We start from the raw sequence: 16,692 nt of genomic DNA, 5'->3' as shown, positions 1-16,692 counted from the left end.
TTGTATTCTTAGTAGAGACGGGGTTTCACTATGTTGACCAGGCTGGTCTTGAACTCCTGACCTCAGGTGATCCACCTGCCTTGGCCTTTCAAATTGCTGAGATTACAGGCACCAGCCACCATGCCCGGTCCAAAGGAATGTTGCTTAAAGATGTTCTTGATAGAAAATGCCACTATGAAAATAAATAGAAAATAGTCTTAAAATAAAAAAATTCTTTAACTTCCCAACACATTATTTTGTACATATAAGAGAAATACACATTTATTTTTTGAAAACGTATTGTGAAAGATTATTTTTATAATATAACTTATAGATTTAAAAAATTTATTCACTTATTTTTATAAATGAAGCTAAATTAAAAGTTAAGACTAATAACAAAAATAAGAATGAGTTTCTACTCAAGTAGTAAGATACCCTTTTTATTTTTGAAAATACAAGATTTTTATCATTGACCATATTAATTTTGAAGAGATGTGTGTGTGTGTGCATATGTGTGTAAAATGAAATAGAGAAATAATTTCTTAAGTTCACAGAATTTCCACTAGCCAGGCTATTGAATTCTTCTATACTATTGTAAATTGATAAAATTCAAATTCTTGACACAAAAAAATTAGATAATACATTCAATATATTTAGAACAAGGTTTTAAATGGAAGGCAACAAAATTCATGACACAAAGACTTAAGCAATATATTTAATAATATTTAATAAAAGGTTCTGCATACCCAATTATATTTAGTTAATTTAATTGAAATGCTTTTAGATATATTGTTTCATGGCATTGATCACTAACTTTGAAGGGATTTATTTTTATTAACTTGCAGCATAGAGAGGAGTAAAAATAAACAATACTCATATTTTTCCCAGTTAATAAAATAAACAAGTATTAGTAAAAAGTTTCTGATCTTTAAGAGTACGTAATAGAATTCTTTTTGAGAATAACTGCTGTTTTGACAAATACCATATCCTTCAAGATAAATCTAACAACCAAAAAACAATCTGCCTTTATTCCTCAAAATGACTTTGACCTCAAATTCTGAAACTGACAGGGTGACTTTCCTCAGTGAACAAATATGATACAGAACCTTTTAGAGGGAAACAAATATGCCGAATACCCAAGTGATCTCTCTCTCTCTTTTTTAATCTTAAAATCAAAGCAGCTAATTTTACCACAGGGAGGAATTAAACCAGATGTAACGGCTATAACTTCAAAGATTTTTGTCCTTAAGGCCTAGAGATAATTAAAATAAATACAATGACTTTATTTCTCCTTAACATGTCATTTTTGTACTAGGTTCCTGTTGGGAACTGTATATATTCAAAATTATTTTTAGTTACTGATGACAAATTAAATTCATTTTATCGTATCTGGATTTTTAATTTTAGTGATAAAGATCAAGGTCATCAGCAATCAACATTAAAATAAATTGACAAATATAAGATCTTCCCCCTGAAATACAATGGGGAAACATTTGAAATTTTAAAAAAAGTTATAAAATGTACTGAAAAAATATATTACTAGTCTCAAACAATAATAAATTCACATATAATTATTAGTATTTTGGCTTTAAAAGTTACTTTTTAGGTTTAATATATTCCTGAAACTATTCACAACAAATAAGAAATAAGTATAATGTTTCGGTATGCATCTTGAATATTATTACCTCCTTCTATTCATAATAGTCATATACTTATTCAAGAAATGTGTATTAGTTATTATTTTTGATGTTTGAGGAGTAAATCTCTTTATAAATCAAAAGGAGTCTACTAAGTCAGAAATGGATAACTAGTGAGTCAGAATTCTAAGATGGCATTGAAATAAGATTATTATCCGAAGATATTCCTGGGATTGGCAGTTGTTTGTTGAGATTTTTCCCCAGTATCTGGTGCTAATTTTTATGCACCTATTTACAGCTAAAATAGGATTCGATGGGAATAAACTATATGTGTACCTCTCTAATGCAACAGTATGAAAACCCATGAAAGAATAATTCACAAATCTTAATAGAAGGAGGGAGAAAGAAAGGGAAGAAAGTTATTTTTCACTTCCCCTGAGCAAACATGTAATTTCCATGATTTCTTTTTAATGACTGCGGTCTGCAGCCAGTAGGTACTGATTTATGAAAAGCTGTAAAAGATCAGGTGGAGCTCTGTAGGACATCGTTTACAGCTGCATGGATTGAAACCTATCTAATTTGTCTAGTAAAAGTGTGAGCTCACGGTGCACATCACCCAGCCTATAAATTTCCCCTTCAGACCCGATGTCTGGGGCTGGGGCTGGGGCTGAAAAAACGGCAATGCCTGCAGCTGCTCCCAGGCCCAGATTCCCTTGGTGCGCATGAAGAGACATCACAGGCTCTTCACAGTGAGAGACAAATTCCTATCCATTGATAAACTCTCCAGATGTCCTCTCTGAGGAGGAAAGGAACCAATTTTTATTTGAAATCCCCAGAGAAATCCTGGAAGTGGAAAAATGATACTTTGCAGGGCTGGTTATTCTGAGGTCACTGGCATTAAAATTAGGTCATTTTTTTTTTTTTGTCTTGGATGTACTTTGATCCAAGTCATAAGCAGACAAACTCAGTTGGGGTCACTAATCCTTAATCCACACGTCCTGTTCTATTTCAATTTGTTTATACTAATTTTCTCTAAACTCTTGTTGAGTCTGGCTAAAGGGTTGAGTGTAAAAGTACAAACTATTTTGAACTGAGAAGAAAGAATTCTGCATTTTGCTCTTAGGCACACTTCATAAATATTCTGAATAAATGTCCTGGGGTTTGATTCTTCATACCCACAAACCCATAAATAAAAAAGTATTACTATTCATGGGACTAAAACGTGACATAAGGTTCTGTGCTCCAGCTACTGTAGACAGAGAAACTGTGGTGCGTGCACACGCATGCCTGTAGATAGTTTAATGTCTCGTCTCATTCTAGGTTTCACATCATTTTTCTTATAAAATCTTCTCACACCTGATTTAATGCTATTCTTATCCATTTTTTAGTGGTTCAGTGACTTATCCAATGAGTCTAATGTAATATCTAATGCTTGCTAGTGACGGAGGCTATTTCACTCATGATAGCTATGCTGAAAAAACCCAAGAACATTGTGTACATTTTGACACCTGGATTGTGTATCTGTAATTCCTGAAGTTCTTAGGTAAACAACAAAAACACAAAATTTTCAATTATAAAAATAAGCGATTTTTCTTTCTCAGATGAGTAATTTATAAAATCATAGAAAGTGGCTTGCATATATGTTTCAGAAGAAAGTAACATATGAAATGTTATATTTATATTTTATAGTTTTCCAGATATTGCTAAAGGAAAAAAGTAATATTTATATAATAATGCCTAATCTTTTTTAGATAATCTCTGAGAGTTAGTAAAACTAAACTGTATCATAGAAATAGAAACTATATAGAAATTATACAGAAGCTGAAACTTTTCCAATGAAAGAAAGTTTATAATTATACAATTTTCAATGTATAATTTGAACTTGTGAAATAGAAAGGATTGAAGTAGTTGAGTTTAGTCTAATGGACAGAAGGTTGAAGAATCCTTCATTTTCAACTGCCCTCCACTACACAAATGACCATCACAGGGAGGGGACTATTAATCTATATTTTCCACAGAGTATGAAAATAGAGTCAGAACCAATGTTACAATTTTTTTTTTTCTGAAACTCAGGGTTAAAACTGCACTAAAATGTGACCATTTTTATCAAATACATTTAATGCATCCCTGTAAAAACCCAGATAGTGAATTCACAAACTTCTCATATGTTCCAAGTAATAACATGTAGGTGTAGGGCACTATCTAAAATTGTCTGGGCTCACATCAACTTTACACTTGAGCAGGCCTGTTGTGCATAAGGGAGTAAGTTGAAGAATATCACCAGAAGTGGTAGAAACCTCTCAATCAAAAGACCTATTTAGGTGTGAGCAGAGCTGACACAGATTTTCTTCACAGATTTTCTCATTTAGAAGAGGAGCTTTTACCACATATCCTAGATGGTAATCAATGATTGCTACTCATATGTAAAACATAATACGGTTTTATTTCATGTATATTGTTCATTTTGCTATTATTCCGTGCTATTTCTAAAGATATTGAAATTAGCCCCTTAGAGACCTAAATTTATTTCTAAAATAAGGATAAATGCATATCGATATATTATTTATTTTGGCATCTTCTCACCACAAATTCTAAACTTTGAATTTAAGCACTTCAAATGATGGACTTCACTTAGACAAATCTTTCAAGTACATAAGAAAAATATGAAGTTGTAGTTTTAATATTCCTAATTTTGGAGATTTTTAATGAAAGATTCTGAATAACTAAAATGGCAAAAAGTCAAAATGTACCCTCTTAATTATTCAATAAAGATTAAGCTATGATATATACAGTTTTAATATTAATACTGTATTTTATTACAATAACGAAAAAAATCACAGACAGCAGAATAGCACTTCTGTTTTCAAGCATTTGCTATGGAATGATTGTCAAGTTGTAAAAGTTATTGACTATTCTAATGAAGCCCCTAATAATGGCTACTTTCCAGGAATGTTATACTATTATGTACATAATATTATATATGACTAAATTTCTAGTTACTTAAAATGGTGGTTAACAAGATCATTGCATTCCCAGCATTATATATAAACTGATATTTACTCTGCTATTTTCTTTTTGAAGTTTTCAGAAGTTTAACCATTTCACCAAAAGTGTTACCTTATGTAAGAATAATGAACAGCTAACAGATAGTGCTTATTATGTGCCAGCACTGTTCTAAGTGCTACCTACATATGCTCATTTAATCTTCATTGGTGTGAAATCGATATCCTCACCATCATCCCCATTTTACAGATAAAGAAACAGACAAGAAACTCCTCAAGGTCACACAAATAGTATGTGATATACCTGGGATTCAACTCAGGCCTTATGGTTCCAGTATCTGTGTACTAAACTTCAGGGCATGTAAACATCGAATGTGCCAAATGATGGAATCATAAATCGTTGAAGAAAAAAACAGGGAAATGCAATATGAACAAAGTTTTACCTAAATGGCACAGTGTAGCAGTCAAGAATATGGGCTGTGGAATAGAATAATGTGGGTCTAAATGCCAGCTCTGCCTCTTTTGCCTGAGGAAACTCAGATTTGTAACTTAATGTGATTTAGTTTCAGCTTCTTTATCTGTCTTAGGGGATAGCATCAGTGCCTAACAGGTGCTGTAAAGATTAAGGTCCTTCGTGTCTGTGGAATATTCTTAGCATCATGCCTGCCACATTGCGTGCACATGAACGTTCGATACAATATGAAAACAAGGGCCTTCAAAACTTATTTCTGTTGTTGTTATTATTCATCCAAAACTAAAGGCTTTTATAACTACCTTGTGCCCAAGCTCCCTTCCTTAAGAATAAAGAAGAGATAAGTCAATAAATTGTTCACCTCGTGACTGGCTCCAGTCTTATAAGTCAAAGGACAATTAAAGAGGCCACTAAGAGCTAAAAAAAAAAGGGGGTGGGGACATACCAAAGACATTTCACCAACTGATTGCTCATTTTGGCTCTTCAGGGAGGCAAACATTGTCTCCTTCGTTTCCTTCATGCCTCTTCCATTCCATTGATTTACCAGGTCTTGCGGGCATTCATAGATAGATGGGTAAGCCTGTATTTATATCTAAAAAAAATCCTACATGGAAGGAAGTCCTTTTTCTTTTTCTCTTTCTTTTTGAGATGGAGTTTCACTCCTGTTGCCCAGGCTGGAGTGCAATGGCGCGATCTCAGCTCACCACAACCTTCGCCTCCCAGGTTCAAGCGATTCTCCTGCTTCAGCATCCCGAGTAGCTGGGATTACAGGCATGTGCCACCACGGTTAATTTGGTATTTTTAGTAGAGATGGAGTTTCTCCATGTCGGTGAGGCTGGCCTCAAACTCCTAACCTCAGGTGATCAGCCGGCCTCGACCTCCTAAAGTTCTGGTATTACAGGAGTGAGCCACCGCGCCTGGCCCTGTTTCTTAATGCTGGTTGTATTGTGCAATATAAATCACAATTACAATCCCCCTCTGAGTCTCTGTGTGTGTATGTGTGAACTTCATTTGGTGTCAAATACGCAAGGATGTTTTTTCTTGTCAGTCATCTACTTTTTTCTATTACTTTTTATTTTTAGTTTTAATCACATGCAACATTATTTAACTCTGTGTTGAGTTTATGTCCTGCTGTAGGTATACCCTAGATTGTTCAAGCCATTCTTTAGACAGCAACCTGCACAATGTCTAACAAACAAACATCCAGTGGGAAATATTTTAAATATTCAAACTGAATCCATCATCAAAGCAGACAGCAAAGAACTCAGTGTGTCCTCCCTACTGCAACTGTATCCTAAATTACTACCATTTTTGCTAGTGATTAAACCAATTAAATGATAATAAAATATGTATGGATATATTTATGTCTTTCGCTGGCAAATTTTCAGTGATTTCAAAAGCACTTGTGGATGGAGAAGGGGAGAACTTAGACAAGATGATTACACGGCGTTCCTCCAAGCTGCCAGCTTGAACAGATGAAGCTTTCATGGCAGATAAATTCCACAAATGAACAGGAACACCATATGAAGTCTGGAAGTTCCTGCTGATGTTAGTGTCAAATTTTGACACACAGCAACTCTGCTGACTCCTGATCTGTCTCCCGTTGGTGTTTTTTTTTTTCTTGCAGGCCATCAAACCTTCTTCTGGACCAAAGCAATGTGGATATCACTACCTTCCGCACAACAGGTGACTGGCTTAATGGTGTCCGGACAGCACATTGCAAGGAAATCTTCACAGGCGTGGAGTACAGTTCTTGTGACACAATAGCCAAGATTTCCACAGAGTAAGGAAAAAAAATTCATTAAGAAGAATGAATGATCTTTTGAACTTTCTGCTGAATATTCATGTCTTGACTTGACATGTTATAAATATTAGTGGTAGATCTGAGGTACTATCTCCTGGATTTGCTAATCAGGGCCCTGGGTCTCCTTGTGGCCCACAGCTTCTGGATTGATACATATTGATGTGTCTTCCTCCCTCAAGATAGGGCCAAGGATCAGTGTGTTTAGATAGACCAGATATGACCTACAGATCAACCAACAGATTCACACCCATAACCACACTGCAGACCCAAGACCCTAATTTAAAACATTAGCAGACACAGATTGATGATTATTATATTTCTGCATTTTGTGATTTTTCTGTTATTTTTACTAAAGCTTAACATCTGTGAATAAGGAAAATTGAGAACCAAGTGGATAATCTGGTGTACAAGGAAAGGTATTAAAGTCTAAAACTAGTTTTCATTGTTGCTAAATAAACATAACATCATGTATTCATCTTTGTCTACTCTGTGAAGGATATCATGCTAGAAAATGAAGTTATAATTAGGTTTAAGATAGAATTTTTGAGTTTTCCTCAAAAGGCTTATTGCCAGATGAGAAAGAAAATATGCATCATATATTAATATTAGTTGATAGTTTTATGTGTTAAAAGCCAGTAATAATCAAGTATAATATGCTATATTTTGTGGACAATAATCTTTTGGTAACAGGAATCTATTGATATGAGAAACACATGGACTCAAGGAAAGGGTATATATAAAGAATCAAGTGAATCCAGAGAATAGTTAAAAATTTGGTTCTTATTCACAAAGTAGGGTGTTTTGGAATTGATAAATTAAGAGTTGGAAGTTACATTCTTCATCTCTCTGTGATTGAGAACCAATTTACTTCACTTCCTAATGTGACTGCTTCATTTTTTCTTTTTCTGCACAGTGACGTTTTCTGGATTCCCATGCACATAGCTAAAACCTGCCCTTCTCAACTGTTGGTCATAGAGCCTTCTAGTGCTATTCAACTGACCAGGCTCCAACTCCCCTAATTCTAAGTTCCCAGGAGAGAAAGTAGGACTGGCTCAGTCCCTCTTGTGCATTGGCACCTCCAAAGTCATATGTGTGCTAGTATCTAGTCATTTACCTGCAAAAGCAGTAGAATGAGGTAGTATGAACTTGGCTGCAGGGGCCCTTTCCTGAAGATAAGATAGAGAACTGTCCCAAAGAAAGAGGTGTGTACTGGATAGATAAACCAAAAATTGTCCAGAATGCTGTAGCTTGCATGGTCTATTGGGAAACTGTGTTCATCTTTGTGTCAGTCTTCCTTTGATCTTTGTTAAATTAAATAAACCCTTTAGTCCTCCAAGTTTCTTTAAGTATTATCATCTCCCAATAATATTTAAATATTTAAATATTATAGAATATATAAAGACTTTCATTGCCACTCTGTCAATCATTCAGCATTACTGTGAAAAATGACAGATTAGATGCCAAAAAGGAATGTGCCATGTAATTAATAGATATAAGTGCCCAACAAACAAATAAATAAGTTTATAATTTTTGGTGCAACATTACAGTCAGAAGGACATAAAGCCACAGAAGACTTACAGGAAGAGTTTATTACTATTAAAGAAGAGGACTCGTTCTAAAAAAATAAACTTACTCTAGTCTATTTAACATGCACCAACACTCCTGTTCAAAGTGGAATGTGGTGTATATTGAATAGACTTCTGACCCAATCGACAGTACACTTTGGGTTTCCATGGTACGTATTTTGGTCAGATACAGTCTCAGGATATAGTCATGTATTTAAATATTTTTATAAATCCTTTTTTCTAGTAATATAAACAGTTAGGGTTATGACATACAAAACACCTGCTATAAAGCACAGAAGCACAGCAAAAAGCAAACGCAAAGTTGAACATTTCCACATAATTGACAGATTTTCTAAGGCAAAGTTATGCAAATGTTTATTCTCAATAAAATATCAACACTCGAAACGTTTAGATATTGAAACACTATATTGAAATGTATAAGGCAGAACGCTGTTAATAAGATTAACTGCTAGTTTGCAATTCAAATATTGTCAGCCATTATATGCTATGAATGTGATAAGAAAGCTATTTGCTTTGAAAAAGTGAATGACAGCATTTGTCATACTTCCAAGTTAGCGACGTTACTTGTGTTGGACGTCAAATTCTTTTTGGCTGGTTGGAATATTTTTACTTAATTGTTATTATTATTTGAACAACCTGTGCAAATACATTTAAGATAAAAGCTGACTTTTGCTGAAAGACAGCTTGTTCAGGTTTGTCCTTCACACTGAGTCAGGTGGTATGGATATGTCTGTATTACACTCCCCACAATATTCCTTCTTCTGTCCTTTCTCCTCAGTTCAGGGACAATATGGGATTAACATCTATTGCCCTAACAGTCCTTCTTGAAAGGAGCTGCTTTTTTTCTTGAGTCTTTGTAGTGTCGTGCACCTCATGCTCTTAGTTTATATTACAAAATGAGAATTTATTAGAAATCTTTAATATACTAATAATTGGGGTAAATATAATGAGGCAACATTTTCAGCATAAATACTGTAAAATATTGAGCTAGATATTTTAGCTTTCTTTCAGGCTCTTGGGCTTATTGTTTGAATTTGATTGCTTTCAGTTTCTATTTTCTTTGTGCCATCCAGACTCAATTCAGAAATGATTCGCTTGACCAAATAACTGTAGAGATTCTCCTAGAATAGAAAAAGATACCTAAGATGAATAGTGAATCTCTTTTTTATTTCTATTCAGGCTGCCAAAGTATAGGAAAAGATCAATAAAATTTCACATTCAAATTCATATTAATTTATTTTCGTTAGAGAGTTCATTGACATGCAAGCTACTCAAGTTATCTAATTTTTGAACAAAGCCCAGAACATATGCAATTTCATTTAATAAATACGTATTTCAAGACATTACTTCATAACCTAAGATGGATTTAGGAAGGTTAAAGTGAGAAAGGAAGAGAGAAAGGGAAAGGTTAGAGTCACTGTGACTGTGAAACTAGAGAGAGAATTAAGTGTGTGGAATGAATATTAAGCAGATTAGTTGCCACATGTCATTATCCTGCACCCTTGGATGCCATTTTCAAAGTGTCATCACCTATCCCTTTGCCTTTGAAGTACCAGATAACACATTAACCTCTGGTCTCAGTCTGGAGCTGCTCTTTAGTCTTAAACTTTTCCACCACTCTTCTGAACAGGACAGTCAAAATGAAATGAGCACACAGAGTGTTATAGAGACAGCAGCAACTGGGAGTTCCAAGTTATTTTGGACATGGCAGAGAAGTGGACATGGCAGATAAGTGGACAGAAGATATTCTGGCAAGAATAGAGAGACTAGAGGGTGTTTAAAAACCCTAGCTAAGGAATAACCCAAAAGGATAATTACTTTAATTCTCTTTTCAAAAGCCCAATATAATCATTTGCATTAAGTAAAAAAATATAAAACATTTATATATAGTATATTTATATAAACATATATAATATTAAAATATATATTACATATTATATACATTTATATATTATATAACACATATATACATATATAACATATATAAAATACATTATATATTATACATAAACCTATATATATGTTTGCTTATATTGGGTTCACAGACACAGAATGTAAAACAGTTTTTGGCAGAACATTTTTTGAGGAATACGCTCAGGAGGTGCATATATGAAGAAGTGATGAGGAATGTCCCAAATCGGTCTGTGAACTCAGCATCACATTTTTTTTTCCAGCCACTTGGGGATGAATGCTTCAGTTCAGAAGGAAGATCAGGGCCAAACATCATAGCAAGTAGTACTCAGTAACTATGCTTAAATTTCTCAAAGAGCTCAGACAATTACTGCATTGGAATATATAAATATTTTATATATATATTTACTTATATAAATGTGTGTGTGTGTGTATATATGTGTATATATATATATGTATATAAATGTGTGTGTGTGTATGTATATTTACTTTCCATGACTATTATTTTAAGAAGGGGAAAGGGAAGAGACAAAGGACAAAAAATCAACCAGTCACAAAACATATGATATGGTATTGGAAGAAGATGAAAGAAAGAAGAAAGAGTGACCATCTATTCATTTGCGTACCCATACTTGTATCTGTCCTGTTTTCTGGCTCTAGACTCATAAACTGACTTTGCTATAGTTTGGGGATGAGTGGAGAAATGTGTATTCTTTATTTTAAAGATAGATTCATGGTACGTTTATCAAAATCATGTAATGCACATTCTCAAAGGCAGCGATCAACAGAAGTAGCATACATTACTCTAAGTGAAGGCTTTCATCATCCACAGTTACCCTAAGCGTGGCAAGCCTCACATTCCCATACATCCCCAGTAGCCTTCCTGAGGAAGAGTATGATCAGACAGGGCCTAAGGCAAGGCACAAGCTGTCCACAGAGGATTTATCAGCCCTTTGACAGTCAGCAGGGAGGGAACCTTCAGGTCATCAGGAACTTTCTCAGCCCAGATGGTAGGAATTCAGCAGAATCTTGGTTAATTTAATGCCCTGATGCTTAAATAACAACTACATTTCTTTTCAAATGGTTACCTATCGTCTTCTTGAACACCTTTATTGCCTAGGAACCCATTTCTTAAGAAATCGATTAATCCATTTCTATGTAGTTGAATTCCCAATTTTTTCTTTCTTTATGGTCAGTATAAAGGAAACCCCTCTGTGTGTGTGTGTGTGTCTGTGTGTGTGTGTGTGTGTGTGTGTGGTGTGTTCACATGTTTTCTTTTTTCCTTGCCATTCTGAATTTTCCTGGCTCTCCTTGACAAATGATACATTATGCCCTGGTCGTCTTTACCCAGAAAAATAGATTTTGTATGTTTCTTTCTTTAGTAAATTTGTATTAAGCCCACTAACTGGCAGCCATTGTTTAGGTTGCTGTTGATAAACAGAGTCCAAAAAAAAGGAAAAAAAGAATCCCAGTTCTCATGGAATTTACCTTCTTGTGGGACAAGACAGGGAATAAAGAAAATAAATCAGAAAGTCAATATGCTGGATGGTAATCAATGCTTTGGAAGAAAATGAAACAAGAAAAGAAAACAGAAAGTACAGATACAAGTATAGAAAGGTTTTAAAATATTAAATAGGAGGGTTGGGGAAGCTGTCATTAGAAGGGGATATTTGAGCATCCCTCAATCCTGAAAGACATGGATATATGAATTGATTACTTGAAACAAGAATATATAATTAACCATTTGCACATTAGCTGTCTTTTTTCCTAAATGAAATTCCTTATGTTTTTATAGTCTTTATTTTAATGCCTACTTTCCGACTTTAAATTATTATATATTTAATAAAAAGAGATATGTCTTTGTCATCGTTTTTCTACTTTGAAAGAACTGTGTACTTTAATGAGATTATTCCAGTTATCTACGACTGCACAGCAGGCTCCCCCAAAACTTAAAGGCTAAAACAGCAACAGGTTTATTAGACATCACAGTGTTGTGGGTTATAAATTAGGGCAGAGCTCAGATGAATGATTCTTTATGCTCTGAAGTTGATGTTGACAGAAGCTTACAGCTGACAAATGGACTGATCTGGTCTGGAGGGCTGGAGATGCTTTCATTTCGACGTCTGCCTTGGTGCAGTTAGTTACAGAGCTGGTCTTACCTGGGATTGTAGGCCAGAGTGCTTACATGTGGCCTCTCCTGTGCAATACTGTCAGATAGTCAGACTTTTTATATGGTAGCTCTAGAGCCCCCGTCTTGTTCCACAAGAAGGTAAATTCCATGAGAACTGGGATTCTTTTTTTTTTTTTTTTACTCCGTTTATCAACAGCAACCTAAACAATGGCTGCCAGTTAGTGGGCTTAACACAAATTTACTAAAGAAAGCAATAAGTAGAGGCTGGCAGTTTCCTAAGACCGGAGTGAAGAAAGTGATACAGTGTCAATTCGGGCATACTCTGTTAGTCAAAGTAGTCCCCAGATTCAAGGGAAAGAGATAAAGCCCCACAAAGAATATGTGATCATCGCTATTAGTTTCCTAAGGCTGCCACAAGAAATTACTACAAATTTATTGGCTTAAACAACAGAAAATTTTTTCTTAGAATTCTGGTGGCAGAAATCTGAAATTAAGATGCGACAGTACCACGATTGCTCCAGTCTCTAGAGGTGAATTCTTCCTCGTCTCTTCTAGCTTCTGGTGGATCCTAGTGTTCTCTGAATTGTGGCAACATAACTCCAATCTCTGCCTCCATTTGTACATCGCCTTCTTCTCTGTGTATCCTATTCTCTTATAAGGAAACCATCATTGGATTTATGTACCACCCTAATCCAGTATGGCATTTTCCCAATCCATGCACTGGTTACATCTGCAAAGGCCCTCGATCCAAATAACATCACATGGTGAGGTTTGGGATTGACAGAGATTTTGAGGAAACACTATTCAAGCCACTACACCATCTATATAGTCTTCTACAAGATGGTGGAACAGTCAGGACATAATCCCGATGATATAAATATCAGGCAATTAGGTCCACAGTACTAGAATATATCGTTGTGCAAATTGTGCTAATTGAAAATCTGCTTATATACTATCGAAGAAACCGATTCTTTCATTGTTTTCTTTTTTTACAGTGACATGAAAAAGGTTGGTGTCACGGTGGTTGGGCCACAGAAGAAGGTCATCAGTAGCATTACAGCTCTAGAAACACAATCAAAGAATAGCCCAGTTCCCGTGTAAAGCACTACTTCTGGAAGGAAGTGGTGGCTGTGGAAGGTGTAGCATCATCCTGCACACAGACAATAATGCTGGAGATACTGGTGGAAGTTCCAAGTCCAATAAGACACTCAAATATGAGTACAAATGCCTTAAAATGGAATTGAAAAACTCTTTATTTTCCCCTATCATTTAGTGGATGGGTGGGTGGGGTATTTTTTTGTAATTGCTTTTTTAAATATTAGTTAATGGATTAAATTTAATTCTTCAGCGTAAAATGGTGAAGAACTAGCATATAGCCATTGATCATAAACTGACTATCATAAAATCAAAACAAGTGAAATAACAAAACGGACATGGTGGCTTTGTTTAGGTGTAGCCACAAAAGAAAAGACTTGTAATATTTTTATATACAGAGGAAATCTGTAACAGGTATTCTGTTTCTTTTAAAGCAAGCAACATAGAGGAATTTATACCTCAAACTATCTGGCCATATTTACTACCTTATCACTGCATTATTCTCTTTTATCTGTTTAAAGCATATAGAGAAGAAATTTGTAGTTGTTTTAAGTACTATACATTTTTAAATTGTTAGCTTCCTTAAGTATATCATGTAAAGAAATGTCTTAATTTTTGAAAAAAGTACATATTTATTTTCTTTTGAATTGTTTTTATTGTTTTCTATTTATGCCTTGATGATTTAATATGGATTTGTTACAGCCAAGTGCCAAATGCTCTCTCAAATTGTCAGCAGTCTAACTAGACACAGATAATGATGGGTTTCTTTCAGATTTTTTGAACCATCCACTTACATATATTTTTAAAAAATGAAATACTTTTCCTGTTCATACACTAACCAAATCTCTCATAGTCTGTTATCCTAATCATTCTTGCCTCTCCACTTATTATAAACTGTATGCTCACAACTTAGTGTAATATACTAGCTTGTATGCAATGGCTTTTCAACCAGATAACATACCTTTCCTGCTCTGGTGCTTAGAGCCTATCAACTCCCTCCTTTAGTGAAGGAGCTGGGTTAGAGTTTCCGAGAATAGCTACACTGGAGAGAATTGGAATCCTATATAGATTGCTGCACTAATTGGCAACACAGCACATAGGCCAATGCATGAGTGAAAAAAAAATTACTTGCTCACTGGCTTTGAAAAGTCACTTACTATTGTTGCTTAAACTTGCTGAACTGCTTATAGAGAATGACGATAACAGAACTACTCCTCTGTATCACTGGTGTTTAGGTGAATTAATTAATTATTGTGATCATTAGTGCCAGGTATTATTATCTTTAAGAGTCTTCCACTTCAATGCACATGGTGCAGTTTTGGTGTACTGCTTTGAATTTACTGGATGTAACATTTTCAGAATAGTTGGTCATCTAGCAAATGCCTCAAATGTGTAGGCAGGAGAGAGATTTCTCATCACAGGGATTAGACTTACTATTACATAAAGGCTAACTATGAGCTTGCTCAGTAATTTTGAAAAGATGTACCTGGTGGATATCTAGCTAGTAATATATTCTGAAGCAACACTGTAGCTCTATAAATACTCTTTCTAATGCTGATATGATCTTGAGTATAAGAAATGCATACATCACAAGAACAGAATGGATAAAACAATGCTGCAAACTTAATGTTCTTATGCAAAACGGAACACTAATGAAACACAGCTTACAATCACAAATCAAAATTCACAAGTGCTAATCTGTTGTAGGTTTAGTGTAATAAGACTTAGATTGTGCTCCTTCAGATATAAGATTGTTTCTCAAATCTTGGCAATATTCCTGAGTCAAATCAGGCTACTAGAATTCTGTATTGGATATATAAGAGCATGACATTTTTAAAAATACACTTGTGATTATAAAATTAATCACAAATTTCATTATACCTCCTGTCAGCAGTTAGAAAACATTTTTTTAAATCAAGTATTCTGTGTTTGGAGTGTTAGAATGAGATCTGAATATGGTTTCAATCTAATTTTTTCCCAGACTAATATTTACTTTTTTAGGTACTATTCTGAGCACACTCAACAAAACCCATGCATTTCATAAACTAATAGAAGTTGAGGATTGTTGAATCTGTTTCACTTATTTTGGCTGTGATTTCCATTTGAAAGTAGAGGTTGTATACACCATATACTGTTCTTCATTTTATTAATATTTTTCTACTTGACCTCTCATAAATTTCCTTTACACAATTCTTACCCTGTACATATGTAAACATAAGTGTACGATTCTTAACCGTGGAGTAGAGGTACTAGAATGCTTATGGCCATCTCTTTGCACAGGAACTTCATTGACTTTCAGTAAACATAAGGTCGCAACTCCTTCACGATGTTATGTACCATATGATCTGTTTTGTATCTTAAATTTGATTTGCATATATTATTTATTTCTGGTAACTCACTCAGTTTATGCTGTGCTAAATATCAATCAAGCCATTTATAAATGTGATATGATTGGCAGTATGTGTTTACTTTAAACTTGTCTTTTCAAAATATTACTCAGTTTATGTTGTACAATGTAGATGGCCTCTTACTAATGTAAAATGATTTGTAGTGGAAACATTTATATTTTTATAATAAACATAATGAAAATATTTTTTACAGATTGGAATACAGAAGTGGTCTTTGAAGTTTAGTTTTAAAAAAAATATATAAAAATATGTGCTTATTTAAAAGCAAAATAATGAAATTTACATAAGTCACAAAAAATATGCTTCTGGGTTTTTATTCTCCATTAGTGAGGAGGGATTTACATTGTGTAATCCACATGTTTTTGGTCTACATCTCATTATGAATAAACCAGAAAAATAATCAGTAAATATTATTTCGAAGTTAATAAACACAACTGTAATAGGCAGTTCTCTTTTGATTACAAATAACAGAAAACAATTAAATTGTATTAATTTTCTAAAAAAGAAAATGTTTAGAAGTGACAGAATTATCTGGGGATAAACTCCCTAGCTAAGAGATCAGACACAGATTGAACCAGTAATTCAAACAATGTCAACAGGGTTAATTCTCTCATTCTTTGTCTTCTTCCCTTGGCCCTATTTTTCTTCCAACTGGGTTAATTTGCAA

At 34.3% G+C, this 16,692-nt stretch overlaps 1 protein-coding gene across 2 annotated transcripts in view; it reads left to right on the top strand.

Annotated features, from left to right (window-relative positions):
• EPHA3 (EPH receptor A3) overlaps positions 1-16,225 on the top strand; it is a 358,761-nt gene extending 342,536 nt beyond the window's left edge. For both annotated transcript variants that reach the window (XM_050778973.1, XM_050778974.1), the window contains exons 16-17: positions 6,718-6,873; positions 13,518-16,225. In XM_050778973.1, the coding sequence (XP_050634930.1) occupies positions 6,718-6,873; positions 13,518-13,623 (262 nt within the window). In that variant the 3' untranslated portion in view covers positions 13,624-16,225. The remainder of the gene's footprint in view (positions 1-6,717; positions 6,874-13,517) is intronic.
• Positions 16,226-16,692: the final 467 nt, after the last annotated feature.

This window comes from Macaca thibetana, chromosome 2 (assembly GCF_024542745.1).
Source record: "Macaca thibetana thibetana isolate TM-01 chromosome 2, ASM2454274v1, whole genome shotgun sequence".
NCBI classification, from domain to species: Eukaryota; Metazoa; Chordata; class Mammalia; order Primates; family Cercopithecidae; genus Macaca; species Macaca thibetana.
This window is presented reverse-complemented; position numbering and strand designations above follow the sequence as displayed.